The sequence below is a fragment of the Dreissena polymorpha genome, chromosome 3 (genome assembly GCF_020536995.1).
Source record: "Dreissena polymorpha isolate Duluth1 chromosome 3, UMN_Dpol_1.0, whole genome shotgun sequence".
Lineage (NCBI taxonomy): Eukaryota > Metazoa > Mollusca > Bivalvia > Myida > Dreissenidae > Dreissena > Dreissena polymorpha.
This window is the reverse complement of record NC_068357.1, coordinates 101,564,477-101,580,175: the sequence shown is the minus strand read 5'-3', so window position 1 is coordinate 101,580,175 and position 15,699 is coordinate 101,564,477. Positions and strand designations below refer to the sequence as shown.

The 15,699-nt window shown below is 33.3% G+C and overlaps 1 protein-coding gene and 1 long non-coding RNA gene across 7 annotated transcripts in view; one reads left to right on the top strand and one right to left on the bottom strand.

Annotated features, from left to right (window-relative positions):
- The window catches only part of LOC127870794 (uncharacterized), an 87,176-nt gene that overhangs the window by 36,319 nt on the left and 35,158 nt on the right, over positions 1-15,699 (top strand). The window contains exons 2-3 of one of the 6 annotated variants that reach the window (XM_052413285.1): positions 1,225-1,377; positions 4,557-4,744. The exons of 4 other annotated variants lie outside the window; for them this stretch is intronic. In XM_052413285.1, the coding sequence (XP_052269245.1) occupies positions 4,569-4,744 (176 nt within the window). In that variant the 5' untranslated portion in view covers positions 1,225-1,377; positions 4,557-4,568. Of the gene's footprint in view, positions 1-1,224; positions 1,378-4,553; positions 4,745-15,699 lie in introns of those variants that run through there. One more of the 6 variants, XM_052413286.1, reaches the window with a different exon arrangement.
- LOC127870797 (uncharacterized) lies at positions 3,611-14,436 on the bottom strand. The gene is made up of 2 exons (XR_008044915.1): positions 14,289-14,436; positions 3,611-4,718 (listed from the first exon to the last, which is right to left on the bottom strand). It is a non-coding gene; the product is annotated as an uncharacterized LOC127870797 (long non-coding RNA).

Below are 15,699 nucleotides of genomic sequence, written 5' to 3'. Positions count from 1 at the left end.
TGCGATCAGATCAATCAGTGTTTTGAAATGTATGGTGTTGTTTTTTTTAGAAGAAGTACCTATCATGTCAGTATATCATAAAATAATTATAAATACAGTAATCATTTTGGGATAATTTACTGATATCAGTTTATTATGTCATCAATGAATTGATTTTCAGATAAATCATTTACATCACCTCAATGTGATATTAAGTCCTCATTTAAATATGGCATTGGCGTCATTTCCAGATGAACACCTGCATCAAAAAAATATAACATACATTTCGTCATTTTCAATTAAATGTGTCAGTCGCGGTATTGACATCATGTTAATATACAGCAATATACATGTTTTTATATGTATTTTAAATAATATATATTTGACACACTTTGAATACAACAAAGAGAATAAAGCGCGACGCAGTTTCCATTTGTAAGGATCTCTTTTTAAATATTTCATCATTTTTAATTGGATGAAGTGGAGAGCCCGCTCATTCGTAAGAGTTTTCTATAGGTATCATGATCTTTAAAAACAAATAAGTATGTTTTCAGTAAAGTGCAACCGCGCGTTTGAACGGTTAGAAAAATGTCGGATCAGTGTGGGGACTTCATATTACAAACGCGAGGTTGCACTTCATTGCATTTCCTTTCGCCAGACAAGTTATTCTTTGCTCTTAATTCTGATTGGTTCTTCTACTGACATGTTTTCTATTTATATGTATATAACTGATACTCACATTCGTCGACCTTCGGGATAACGTTTTTGGTACCCTTTAAAACCGCCAACTCATCTTAACCCGTTAACTCAAACAACACGAAAGAAAAAAGAATTTCATTAATTATTTTAGCAGCGCATATTTTTGTCGTTATGGCGGTTTGTCATGTAATCGCCCTAAAAACCAGAACAGTATGACATAAATGTATAATGGCTGATTTCGGCCTTATCGTTTTGACTTGATGTCTGATTAAAATAAAAGGGCGCAAACACCACAGTACGCCAAAACGAACAAACGACAATTGTCGTAATTGCTATTTCGGCTGATATCTTGGTCTTTCAAACATTCCATCACATCAGAAAGATGCAACATAAATGAACAACCATAGACGACAGCCAACATAAATATCCGTCTTGTTAATTTTCGCACAGATTCGACCAACTTAGACCATTCAACAGATTTCTATATCATTTAAAATGTAAGTTGAAAACTGGTACCCGTCCTAAATATACATATACTTAATTCAGCTGTAAGTCGACTAACAAATACTGGGTACCTGCTGTACAGTGATGGAACCAGCAAGTGGAAGAAGGTGTTCGTGGTGCTGTTCCAGGACTCCATGATTGCCTGGTTCGAGTCTCCCAAAAAAGAAGACGCCGCTATGTTATGTAGTATTGAGGGTAACTGATGCACTGTTTTATTTCCTTTTTTGTCATGAAAACTACTAAGTATGGACTTAATGAATAATTAACCAATCATTTCACTGGGAGTCCAAAACAAAAGAGCCGTATCATGCAAAAATGGGTCTTATAACCTATGCGACCAGCGTAGGCTCCGTACAAGCCAACGCATACGCGCAGTATGGTAAGGAATTACCATATCCGCATATGGGTCCACGAAACTTTGAAAACTACATAGCGGACATGGTAGCATGAAAAAACATACGACCAATGTGTGCATAATGCGGCTGAAATATCAAAGAAATTATTTGAACATAATACGTGCAGATCGTCATGTAGACAAAAATGTATTGTTGTACGACACAAAATATGCTCCGAACAATTAAGAGTAAAATGGTTGGATGTGTGATCAATATAGTCTTACTTTAAATTATTCCTTATGTATACATTGAAAATTATTTCTAAATGGAAGCTCAGCTGATCAGCGACTCGAACCAAAAGTTTCTCTCGTAAAGAAAGAATGCTCTATCGGTCGAGATTGCAGTGCCACTGGATTAGTTGCCCTCTTTAACGTGTGTAGTAGACTTGTATCGAGTGCACCGATAATTCCTCTTATTGCCATCGGCCCTGAAAGATGTTTAAGTTTGTGTTATTACACAAGTGTGTTAGTACAAGATAGAGGAGGAACGCCGTTCCAGAGACGACTTACCTTACCTTACTTGATTACCCAGTGCATAACCTTATTGTTAATTGTTTTATACGTATGACGAGTTGGCGCGGAAGCGTTGAGCCGGGGACGAACCTGGAGGCTTTGGTTCTAGAAGCAGTGTGTTGCCCAGACATTTTTATCAATCATGTGTACGTCCGATACGTTAGGACAATATTTGTGATAAATGGTGTGAACCGTAATATAACCGTATATTATGCCGATATGCCTTTTTAGTTTTATCATATAATTGCAATTTGATGCTTTGATAGATGTTAGAATTACTCAACACAAACGTGTTTTTACCTTTAAACAAAGTTTGTGCATTTATACTAAAATACATAATTATATTTAGCAAGTTCATATGATGTACAGGTGAGCAATTGGGACGACATGGGTAAACATTTTTAATATCCCATTCTTTTACAATTTGTGACGAAAACCGTATCGTCATCTATGTTTTTTGCTAACTAGCAGTGAAGATTTAATTGCATTAAAAATGATCCGATGTTTAGACGATATTTAAATTATGTAAGCGTTTAATACAGATATCGCATGCATTTAACTGTGAACTTATGATGAAGTGCCTGAATTGATTTGTGAAAAACACGTACGTAATAGCACGTACGTATAAATTTATCAAACATTGTTACGCCGGGTGAACAAGTATTCATGCATCAGTAATAATGTTCTATATCACGAAGTGTGAATATTAAATGGTCTTGTTTACCAAAGCATAGGACAACATGGATCATCAACCTACTGCATTAGCGGATATACTTGAGGTAAACAAAGTAAGGCACGCGCGTATGTAATGTAATCGCAGATATAAGTTCATTTGTTTATTGATAAAATAAACTTTAATGAACTTGGTCGCAGATATATTTCTAATGTGTCAGTAAATACCTTAACTGACTAGATTTTAACCACTGAAGTGTACAACTCCCCAAATGAGCTTAATATTAATGAGATAACTTACCGGATTATTGAACATGCTTGCGGTAAACAAAGTAAAGATTCTGCACGTACATCTATGTCGCAATCACAGATATCAACGTATTTATGTATTAATGGTTTTCGTGGATAAAATTAACTTTAAGTTACTTGTTCACATAATTTATGTAGTGCATTTACTTTAGTCAATGCATAAACTTGCTAGATTTACACCAAGAACCTGTAGAGAACCTGTATAATGGCAGAAAAAGTAATAAAGAAAGAAATAAAGACGAAATGAACCTGTTCCCCGGTAAGACTCAAACCAGTCTAGTTAAAGACCCTATCCCAAACCACACGGCCATCCGTAGTGTTTTACAGTTTCAGTCATTTATACTTGATATAAACTATCCACACAATTTTAAGAGAAAAAAAAGTTCCAAACTATGCAATCGGTTTAATAATTACCAGTTTCAAAGGATGATGATTCGTAAACAAAGATAATTGTTTCAGTGTGAAGAAACGTCACTAATTTTATTTCGCTGACTTATTTATAGTATTCTGTTTAAGCTCTGTAAAACGGGTGAAAGCATGTCATTTTGACAAGGTTTGTATTTTATTTTTTTAAATTCGTAAGGCTAGTAAATACATGACTTTCAACAACTATATAAAGCGTCCAGTGAGATATTCGATAGAGCATTGGTTTAAAGAACACGCAAGCAAAAATTGCTGTATATTGAGTTAAAATAAGCCATTAAAAATTGGGTCACGATGGAAAAACAAAAACACATATGAATTATTATAAACACGATAAATTGCATGGTTGCTTCCTTCACGCAGATCGTTAAAGACTGTTTATTGTATATCAACTGTATAAACTAAAATGAAACCATAGACGAAAGAATCATCCTTGACCTCCACAATATACAGCGTAAAATGCAGCATTTCAATTGCAGAACGTTAGAAATAACATATATCAGAATGTATACATTATCGATGATGATTATTTGTCAACAAGCATCTTTTTGTGGTTCAATTGCTTGGCTTTTAAATCATTGAGGGCAATGTACTCGTAGCTGAATCCATGAACGACAATGTACTCGTAGTTGAATCCATGGATGACAATGTACTCGTAGCTGAATCCTTGGACGACAATGTACTCTTCACTTAATTCATGTACGGCTATGTACTCTCTATTGAATTCGTGAACGAAAATTTACTCGTGGTTGAATTCTCGTACGACAATGTATTCTTGGTTGAATTCATTTACTACAATACGCTCGCAGTTGAATTTATGTACGACAATGTACTTTGGTTTGAATTCATGTACGACAATGTACTCTTGTTGAATTTATGTAGGGTATTAAACTTGTTATGGAATTCATGTACGACAATTTATTAACGGTTGAGGTAATGTACGACAATTAACTCTAAGTTTAGTTAAAAAACGGCTGATGAACCCTTGATATAAAATAATAGTTGTTCATCAGAAATGCGCAATAATAGATCAGTTACACTTGTTTGATTTCTCTTTTACCAGTACGTCTGCAACATGCTTGTAGTGGGTCCCGTCTGCAAGCGGATCCCGAACTGTCCCCCAAAGATCTCTAAAATATTGAGCTACAGTAACATGATAGCGTTCCCACAGTGGGTTCAGCCGAGAGCGGCGCCGGGAACCATATCCAGTCCTGTCTGCTTCTTCCTGTGTCCAAACGGAAACACAATGGGGTAGGTTAAAATGCAGTATTTACCAGGTTTCCAAGTTCATTAACTCGTGTCTTTCTTTGCTCATTCTATAATTATACTCTATATTTGACGTAAAGATGAGGCATACCAAATAGTGTTTTTTTCATTTATTGATTCTCTGTCATAGTCATCTCAAACAAACTATTGATTAGAGGCGTTGGTAAGCGACCTACAATAATTTGCCAAATGCGTCGTAAGAAAACAAATTGTGTGCCTAAGTAAGAATGAATGATAAGAGTTCATTAATATCAAGTGCTATTCATGGAACATTTTATTTTCAAAACTTTTTTTGTTATAACATCGTGTGTGTAAAAAGAAGCCATTTAATCACCCCTCATCATTTTCAATTGCCACCGTCAAAAGATCATACAATACAAATACAGTTTTCTCTGTATAGCATAATTTATATTCACTTCTTCATCTCTTTTGAAATTCTTGTTAAGGTTCACTTTTTAAATTTAATGCTATATTTTAATGTTTAACTTGTTTTACCACTTCCTTTAAGGTATATTACTACTATTGATTGTATTATTGTTTGTTGACCTTTAATTGCCATGGTGGAAACTGCTTTGTAATTCTGATAAATGTAACTATCGAAATGTTGATTTAAATTAATTTATTAAGCCATTGATTATACATCGTGTAGTATAGGTCGCTCTTTTAACATTAATGGTAAAACTAACTCATACATTATTTTCTTACATGCTCTGCACGTATCATCTGCATAATTCCGAGATTATATCTAGTGTCCCCGTGAACATTTTTATTATGAGGAAGAGAAATATTTTATGGTGCGTTCATTAAACGAGACACATCCTTTATTCAACAATTTATCACAGACTTTTTACTTAAGATTTGAAAATATAACACCGTCCTAACAATTAATATGCAACTCTTATAACAACACTTTTATTATTTAAAACTATTTGCTGCGTTCCGTCATCCTGCACATTGTCTTTGAATTTTATGGCAATATTATGGCAATATTGTAATAACTTTTGAACTGTTTATTCTTTGCTTAATATACAATTACCATAGTGTTGCATACATTTTAGATGAAAATTAATCTTTTGCTAATTTCGTTAGCACTATTGTGTATGTAGTTTCTTCAAATTAAATATATCGTAACCTTACAAAGCCGTTCTTACAAAGTCCCATCCAAGCCACCGCAGTTGTGCCAACGTAAAAATTAGATAAAATTCTGGAATTGAAACGACCTGATATCTTCTTGTTAATTATCAACACGTTCAAAATGTAATGTTTACTTTACAGATCTTGAATGACTTCAATATCTGTAGTGGTAAGTAAACTATATAACGTTAGATATGTTTATGTCAGCCACCATTCTACTGCTATTGAACAGGCTGAAACATATGCGTATTGTTATCCGCCGGGTTCCCTGTAGAAGGGGCTTTGGGTAGTATAATCATTTTCAATTGGGCAAACTAAAGAATTCTACTGTATAATTGTATACAGCAGAGTTGATGATAAAACAGATATATTTTTACTTTCGCGTAATTGCGTATTTCGATCGACATAATTTAGTTCGACGCGAATACTGAAGTTACAAACATGAACATAGTTAGTGAACAGACTCAAGTTTTTGACATCCTTTCCTATACACTGTCTGTCGAGGCATCCTAGATGAAGCATTTGCCTTTAGGTTCTAATGAACACCATAGGATTAACTTTGACAGGATAAACTATGTAAGTTCAAAATAAATCTTCATTTTATAATAGGATGACCTTTTGACGTATACATATGTTTATTAAATATAGGAAATGCGCACGTCATACTGAATACTTGTATTTTCCCAAATAAACACGTTGGATGCAACGTAACTTTCATTGAAATGCGAAGTAAAACTGTTCTTAGAATAGGTAAAAAGTTGGTAAATAAAAATAAAACTGCTAAGATTACCCCATCCAATGTGTGATAATATTAAAACTGCTAAGATTACCCCATCCAATGTGTGATAATATTAAAACTGCTAAGATTACCCCATCCAATGTGTGATAATATTAAAACTGCTAAGATTACCCCATCCAATGTGTGATAATATTAAAACTGCTAAGATTACCCCATCCAATGTGTGATAATATTAAAACTGCTAAGATTACCCCATCCAATGTGTGATAATATTAAAACTGCTAAGATTACCCCATCCAATGTGTGATAATATTAAAACTGCTAAGATTACCCCATCCAATGTGTGATAATATTAAAACTGCTAAGATTACCCCATCCAATGTGTGATAATATTAAAACTGCTAAGATTACCCCATCCAATGTGTGATAATATTAAAACTGCTAAGATTACCCCATCCAATGTGTGATAATATTAAAACTGCTAAGATTACCCCATCCAATGTGTGATAATATTAAAACTGCTAAGATTACCCCATCCAATGTGTGATAATATTAAAACTGCTAAGATTACCCCATCCAATGTGTGATAATATTAAAACTGCTAAGATTACCCCATCCAATGTGTGATAATATTAAAACTGCTAAGATTACCCCATCCAATGTGTGATAATATTAAAACTGCTAAGATTACCCCATCCAATGTGTGATAATATTAAAACTGCTAAGATTACCCCATCCAATGTGTGATAATATTAAAACTGCTAAGATTACCCCATCCAATGTGTGATAATATTAAAACTGCTAAGATTACCCCATCCAATGTGTGATAATATTAAAACTGCTAAGATTACCCCATCCAATGTGTGATAATATTAAAACTGCTAAGATTACCCCATCCAATGTGTGATAATATTAAAACTGCTAAGATTACCCATCCAATGTGTGATAATATTAAAACTGCTAAGATTACCCCATCCAATGTGTGATAATATTAAAACTGCTAAGATTACCCATCCAATGTGTGATAATATTAAAACTAAAAATATGCAGCACGCCAATCTTTTTCAGTGTGTAGAAACATTTTTACACCGTATACTCTTATAATTTTGCGTACTCACATTCTATCCCCTTCTCCAAACAGTTGAATTTTGACCCAAATGCGCCTCACAAGCCGCAGTATCCTCCCGAGCCCCCGCCCCCCTACGATCACAAGCCGCCGGCTACACAGGCCGTCGGCATAATAGCGAACGGTCAGCCAAGTAGGCGTAGACGCTCTAGTGGCGATGACTTTAGCAAAGGTGAGGTATGCTTAATGTTGTATATATTTCAAAGGCTTATGAAGTGGACTATGGTGATGTATTTTGCATCCAATATAACGCAGATTGCATACATGTAGTATTATTATTGCATTCTGTATGAACTTTTGGTATTTTATAGCAATCTAAATGCTTTTTTGTTGTTGCTGTTTCACGTTTGCCTTATCAATTCTAACCACAACTTTATTTCGTTTCTAGGTTTTCTGGTCGGTTCGGCTCTAGGATACGGTTACGGTCATCCGTGGGGGTGGGGTGGGGTTGGGGCTGGGGCTGGGGTTACGACCCGTGTTTTAGATGGGGGTACACAGACTACGACTTTGACGTCGACGTTGACGTTCAAATTGACAATGCTGATGACAACAATTACGATAATGATGGCGGAGATAATGACAATCATGCCGGCGACAACGTTGACTATGTCTCCGTTGCTGATTTCGGAGGGAATGATTTCAAAATTATGATACCGTTTCTGCAGGCGACGTAAACTTCGACGTTCTTGGTGGGGGTTACGGTGGAGGTGATCACGGTGGCGATTCCAGTGGAGGCTACGGCGGTGGTGATGTTGGTGGTGGTGCCGGCTGCGGTGGTGGAGGAGGTGACATGGGTGGTGGAGGCGGTGATAGCGGTGGCGGTGGAGGTTGTGGGGGAGGTGGTGGTTGTGGGGGAGGTGGTGGTTGTGGTGGAAGTGGTGGTTGTGGTGGTGGGGGAGGTGGTTAAATGTTTTAGTGTTCATTAAGGGCATCTTAAAGATGTTGATGTTTTGTGTATGCTTATCATAATTCGATGAAGATGCTTTGTGTATGCTTATCATAATTCAATGTTGATGTTTTGTGTATGGTTATCATAACGTACTCGGTCTTACTGTGGTGACAAAAAAGTTCAGCATAGTAAACCTCGGATATTTACAGGTTGCAAATAATCATGTATGTTGCAATTTTAAGATCAGTACACAAATGTAATATGTATATCAGAAAGTGTGGCTAGCTTACCGAAGCACTGAATGTAAATGGACCATGGGACCAGGGAAATATATATAGCTTCAATACATTTCGCAACATAATGTTCCAGAGACATTTGTATTGTGGTTTACCGACGCATGCACCGTCTTTAACATGTCATATCATGATATTTCAACAAGAGACGACGTTGGTACTTCGCGTGTTTGATTATATTATGCAGTTTTTATATGATAATCATAATACATGATAAGGAAAGTTTTCTTGCCATTTAAAATATGTCGATATAATTGTAAACTGTGATATTGAAGTATCGTTGTTTTATATGTATGCATTTTGGCGAAGTTGTGCTATATTTACGGAGTTTATGCTCTTGTTATTACGCTTTATATTTAACATGTATTGCGCGTAGTTGTTTTTTTTACATAAACCGTCTATATGTCTTTAATAAAACACAGTCAGCCTGTCCTGTGCAATATTGTCGTCTGTATTTCGTTCATGTAGCATGTTTACCGAATTTCATCATTGATTTTTAATGGCACGCAAATATATGAAGTCCTAATAAAGTTACATTTAATAATTTAATCGAATAGGTGAATAAGCCTAAACGGGGAAGGGCCTCTTAAAGTTTTAACATGAATTGTCTCACCCTATGTGATTATAATTTCATGATACGTTGAAAAACGTTTGAAACGCTAAATATAAAATTGAAGAAAACATAAAATGTATATAAAATAAAAATTATATTGTCGCCATCGCACTATCGCATTGTCGCCCTTTGGATTTACATGTGTAACCACGATGGCCATAACGGTATTCCGTATAAAATTATTATAAATATACCATGTGATGGTAATGCAATTTAATTATTATGAAGCATGTGATGCAAACCTGTCTTTTTACTTAGAATTATGCTTATTAAAACATGTAAGCATACATGCCGAACTTTACATTTAGCATAAATTAAATCAGGTAGAGTAAATAAACATGAGTCACAAAGCATTCAGAGGAAAAGTTCAAGGAAGAAACTTGTTGTTTGACATTTGTTGACCTCACATTGTTTAATAATCATAGCAATGGAATTATAACGGAATGAGACACTGTAACGTATTATAAGTACATGTACACATATCAGTTTAGTCACACATGTTTACAAATATATTTAAATAGCCGCATTACTTTAATATGAAACGCTTTTTACATCGTGATACTAGAGGCATAATTATTACAAGAAAAAAAGTATTTCGAATCGGATCCATCAAACATTACCTGATTATAGTCGCAATCCTTGCATTGGTAAATATTTCGGTCAGAATGTGAGGCATTCAACATAGTAAGGCACAAACGTTGTTCATAGGAAGCAGTATCGTCGACAAGTTTCGCCTTAATTATAATTAAATCCTCATGTCAGCAGTTTAGCAAAGTTTTATGTCGGAAACAAGAACTTGGTCTGGCAAAAAGTTCACATTATCACTTATTTATAACTTGAAAGTGCAGTGTAAGATTTAACACGATATGGTTTAAGCTGTGAGGTTTTCAACCAAGTTAAGTAGACCGAGTGAATTACTTGCGTAGTCAAATAAACGTACATTATTAATTTATTTATATATGGACCATAAGTGTCAGTCGAAATGAAGGCTTTCGACAACAAAAATGTCTAAATGATCAAGGTAGCAATTGGGGTTAAAACATTCATTATTTCATAAAAGTTAATCGTATTTCTTATTAAGCAAAACACATGATATTTGGAATGGCATAATTAATTTTTTAAATAGATTTCGAAGTACGATTATATTTCATAGCATTGTGTTGTTTTATCTATAAGCCCCTAGCTAATCATGATGATCAACTTTACTTCATAAGATATTCGACTGAATGCATGTCAAGCATAGTGTACATCAAACTTTTTTTAACTTAACTAAACATTATCATATCCGACAGGAAGCCTAAATCTGAGATATTTGCAATTTTTACCAATATAAACTTTATCTTAAGGTATGTGCGAACATTTCTGGTCGAGATTTAACAATTTTGATACGAAAGTGATCGCATAATCATGCTCATTGTCTTTCGTTATCTTTTCTATATGTGTCATCACATGAGTGGTGTGAATAGAAGCGCGAAATTATTGCATGAGCATTTATGTTTAACTTTACTTTTTTAACGACCCATTTTTTACCAGCTGTGGTGAATTTATGAACTGCATTCAGTCAGTTTTTGCCTTTTAAAAAAGGTTAGATAATGGTCAGCATTAGGGCATAGTAATTCGTCCAGTACAGACGATATTCCATATCAGGATAAAGTGCTGGTCATCACAAACAAGTCGTAGAAAAATATTAACTAAGTTGTACTAATGATACATATTCAAGATGAATTCCAATTCTTTCTGCTTGAAAAATAATGTTATGTATATCCTTTCAGCAAAGTTCAAATTATATTTCAAATCGTTTATATTTAAAGAAAATGTAAAATAATCAACGCTAACGCAAACGCATTGATTAACTTCCACAACATACACATATTAGCTGATAAACGTAAATAAGAGTTGGCTAGGCTCTTGCCCATTTAATAAAACAATCGTATGTGAGTACATTCTAGACACATCTCTTCAACGAATTCATATTACAGTGATATACAAGAATATTAACGATATAATCCGTTTTTTAAGAGATCAACAATATTTTCCTCGATCAGATCAATCACTATATGTTTCAACTCATTATTTTGGCAATTCTTCCCGAACTAATGCACATTTACGTTACGAGTTGAATACGAATGAAAATTGGATAAATGTTTTCATTTACAACGTTGTCTCCGAAACCCCTTGTAAAAAGAATACATAAACTGAATCTAAATAACATTTAACCGATCAAAAACACAACAACAACAAACAACACGTTGACATTGGTCGAATCATACATATTTCGGCAGTTTAAGCTGAAAAGACAGACAATGAGCGAGCGTACATCAAGTATAAAGTGCATTTGCATCAAACGCGTTCGAACAGACACATGCGGTTTTCAACGCGGGGAAAATGAATTCGTAGGTTTCTTTGAATAAAAATATAAGGCCGCGATTTAATTAACATGGTTATATCTTATGGTGCTTCTATTGGGGGTTACATGTCCTTTTCCTGCATAGATGCCATACAGAAAAGGGCAATTCGTTACTATCTTGGGGTAGGACGGTATACACCTACGGCAGCTCTATATGGAGAGTTAGCATGGCAACAACCATATGTAAAACAGTGGAGATATGTATGCCTACAGTGGCATAGATTAATTAGAATGGATGTTAACATAGTCAATTATAAGGTATTTTCTGCATGTTTAATGAAAAGTAACACTAGATGCAAGAATTGGAAATATGTGTTTAATGCATATATGGATAAGTTAGACTTAGTGGAATATGCACGTAACTGTGTAATAGTATCGGCTAAGTCATTTTGTAAAAAAGTTGTTCTTAAATCTATACCAATGTATGCGGATGGATTGAAAGCTAAACTTGATAGAAATGTTGGTCGAAATGGTAATAGTGGTAATAAATTAAGAACATATAAATTCTTGAAAAACGACTACAAAACAGAGCACTATTGTAAAATATGTTTTGCCCCGTAAGCATAAGTCTGCACTAGCTAAATTCAGAATTGGAGTTGCACCAATAAAGCTTGAAACTGGTAGATATGAAAATATTTCTGTCCAATATGTAGAACTGCAGATGAATGTGAAAAACATGTATTACTATCATGCAAAGCATATGAACATATTAGATCTCTATTGGTGGAGAAAGCAAGTAGTCTGATGCCAGAATTTGGGAATCTAGGTGATGAGGATAAGCTTATATATATTCTCTCCAACAAAGATATTGTTAAATTTACAGCCAAAACCTGTAACAATATTCTTCAACTTCGCTATAATATTCTGTATAAATAGCAACTGCATACCTTAGTATTTCTTTTAGTGTGCTTTAAATTAATGTTCTAGGTGGAAGATGAGTACACACCTTTCAAGTTGACTCAGTCACTCTTAAATTTAAAGTTTTTAGTGTATCGACCAAAACCCTGTTTAATTTTGTGTTTTGTTTTTTGTTTTGTTATCCTATCTATTATACTTATGTACTGAACCATCATTTAGATATTATTAATAAAATGGTGTCTTTTTCATTTCCGACCTAGAATGAAAACTGCTTTAACACTTAAGAATTTTATTGTATAAATGACTTAACATTACCTTTAAAATTTGATATTTAATGTTTTATCCCTGTGTTTGTATGTCACCACTGACCAGTTCGTAGATCGTCTGACCATAGGCGATATATGACTTTGTAAGACACAGTGCTTTATTTTCACTTTCAGTATTTTATGATTAATTTCTTATTCTGTAATTGAATTCAGGTTAGCTCCCTTTTATTTCACTATAATTATATGATGATTTGTGTGTTGATATAATACTCTAGTCTCTTATAACTCGATACTTTCGAGTGGCAGCATTTTATTATTATGCTTATGTTTTATTGTATGTTGTGATTGTATATATGCTGATGAGACTTTAATAAACTAATAAATATGGTTGGTGACATTTTGTTAAATAATGCCCCAATGGTAATGCCCTGCGGCATATAGTTAAAACTGTATAGCAAACATATTTTTTTTAATGCCATATTGCAATAAAGTGAGACATATATAATCATCTTGATATTCATGTTTTACATTGTATTTATTTATGCTTATAACAACAACATTCATTTTAGCCAATTTTCTTAAAAATAAAGTAAAAAAAGTAACTCGTTATTTTGTTACGTAAATGTCTAAGTTCCACTTTTTTTAACCATAATACGTATAATAATTTTACATGGCGATTAAAACATTGCGTCTCAAAAATCAGTGCGCATTTCTGTGTAACAAGAGTATGTAAAATTTGATGACAATACAATATCAGAACTTTATCCAGCTGTGTATGTATCAATTTAATATAAGATTTGTAGGATGCTTAGGCTGTCTCATTTTGTTTTTTATGTCAAACAATTTATTCATAAACATAACAGAAACATTTCTATACAATACATTAATTAACTTTACTCATAAATTTACATTTATATCAACAGGACATACGTCTATGCAAAATATGAAATCATATAGTAAATATATAGTATAAAAATGATTTTGTTTCGTGGATCTATAAGTTTCCGTTATTATGCACAGTTTAATACTGTTACAATATTTACAATTATGTTTCTTTGTGTCATGCGGATGTTATCAAATCATCGCTTGAAACAAAACTCATTCGATTTGATAAAGATTAAAGCATTTGAAATATAAATGATTTTATAAAAACAGGTTGTATGTAGATCTATTTAACACATGTAAGTTACGATAATGAGCTTACCTTTATACTTTAATTCTTGATAGTCGAATTTAACATTTTGAATAATTATTCTTCAAACATGAAACTGCTTTCAATAAAGTATTGAGTTTAGTTTCGTAGATGTAATAATAAATGTGGTCTACATATTATTTAACCTTCATTAACGAGGTTTATCTGATATATCCACGTGATGATTGCAATTGTATTTGATCGGTCGAGATACTATGTCTGTATATATAATCGGACTGGCTATTTTAAGTCCCTTTCGAAATAGGTCGATGTTCAAGTTTCAAGGTCATTTGGACGACTTTTATGCAAGCAGAGGTCATATATATGTAACACAGAGCTATGTTTAATAATAAACTTTGATAATATAAATATATAATAATAATAATAATAATAATAATAATAATAGTAGTAGTAGTAGTAGTAGTAGTAGTAGTAGTAGTAGTAGTAGTAGTAGTAGTAGTAGTAGTAGTAGTAGTAGTATCATTATTATTATTATCATTATTATTATTATTATTATTATTATTATTATTATTATTATTATTATTATTATTATTATTATTATTATTATTATTATTATTATTATTATTATTATTAGAAATAACAAAACATGAAAGTATAAGGATAGTGTTCTCCAACACTCCATTACATGATGCCAGTTAGAGAGAAGCTGTAAAAAATTGGGCTGAAAAAATATTTATGACTTTCTCAACGCTTTCAAAATTTTGAATATTTGTGTCGAAACCTGTCTTCGCGAGTAAAATAACTTCTGACAGTTGTGCATTCATCATTATCTGAAACTTGTTCATAGTCAAATTAAAATAATCAAAATTAATATATAAAAGTCATTTTTATCCTTTATGTTCTTTGAATCAGTGGCTGTTACTTGGCGTTAACAGCTGAAGACTTAGTTGGAGCCGAAAAAAATGTTTATGGTCTTCGATGACTTGAATTAGATATCAGTATTACCTTGTAATATTAACAGTTTTAGTGTCCTTTTAACATGATTTTGATTTAAGCAATATTAATCTTTGTTACACCTTAGTTGACTAAGATAGATTTATCAGTAAGTTAAAACCATGATCTGTAATCACCATCTATTTCTTAGACTAGTTTTATTTGCAATATTAGTTTAAATATAAAAGCAAACTATAGCAAAACGAGTTTTTGTTTGAATAGCAACGAATGTGTTGGTAGGTGCAGCCCTGGTAAAAACTGTCCAAGCGTATTCAAGAGTGTTGCTCGTTGTACGCATGAACATGTATCCCCGAGACCAGATACCGCGCAGTTTCTCAAAACAGAAGTACATTGATGTTTTACGATTATTATAGGTTAACAGTGTCCGTGGTAGCCATTAACATCATAAGCAGATTAGCTGTTCCATGAAATACCTACTGTTTTACACTGTACATGTATATATATTTAA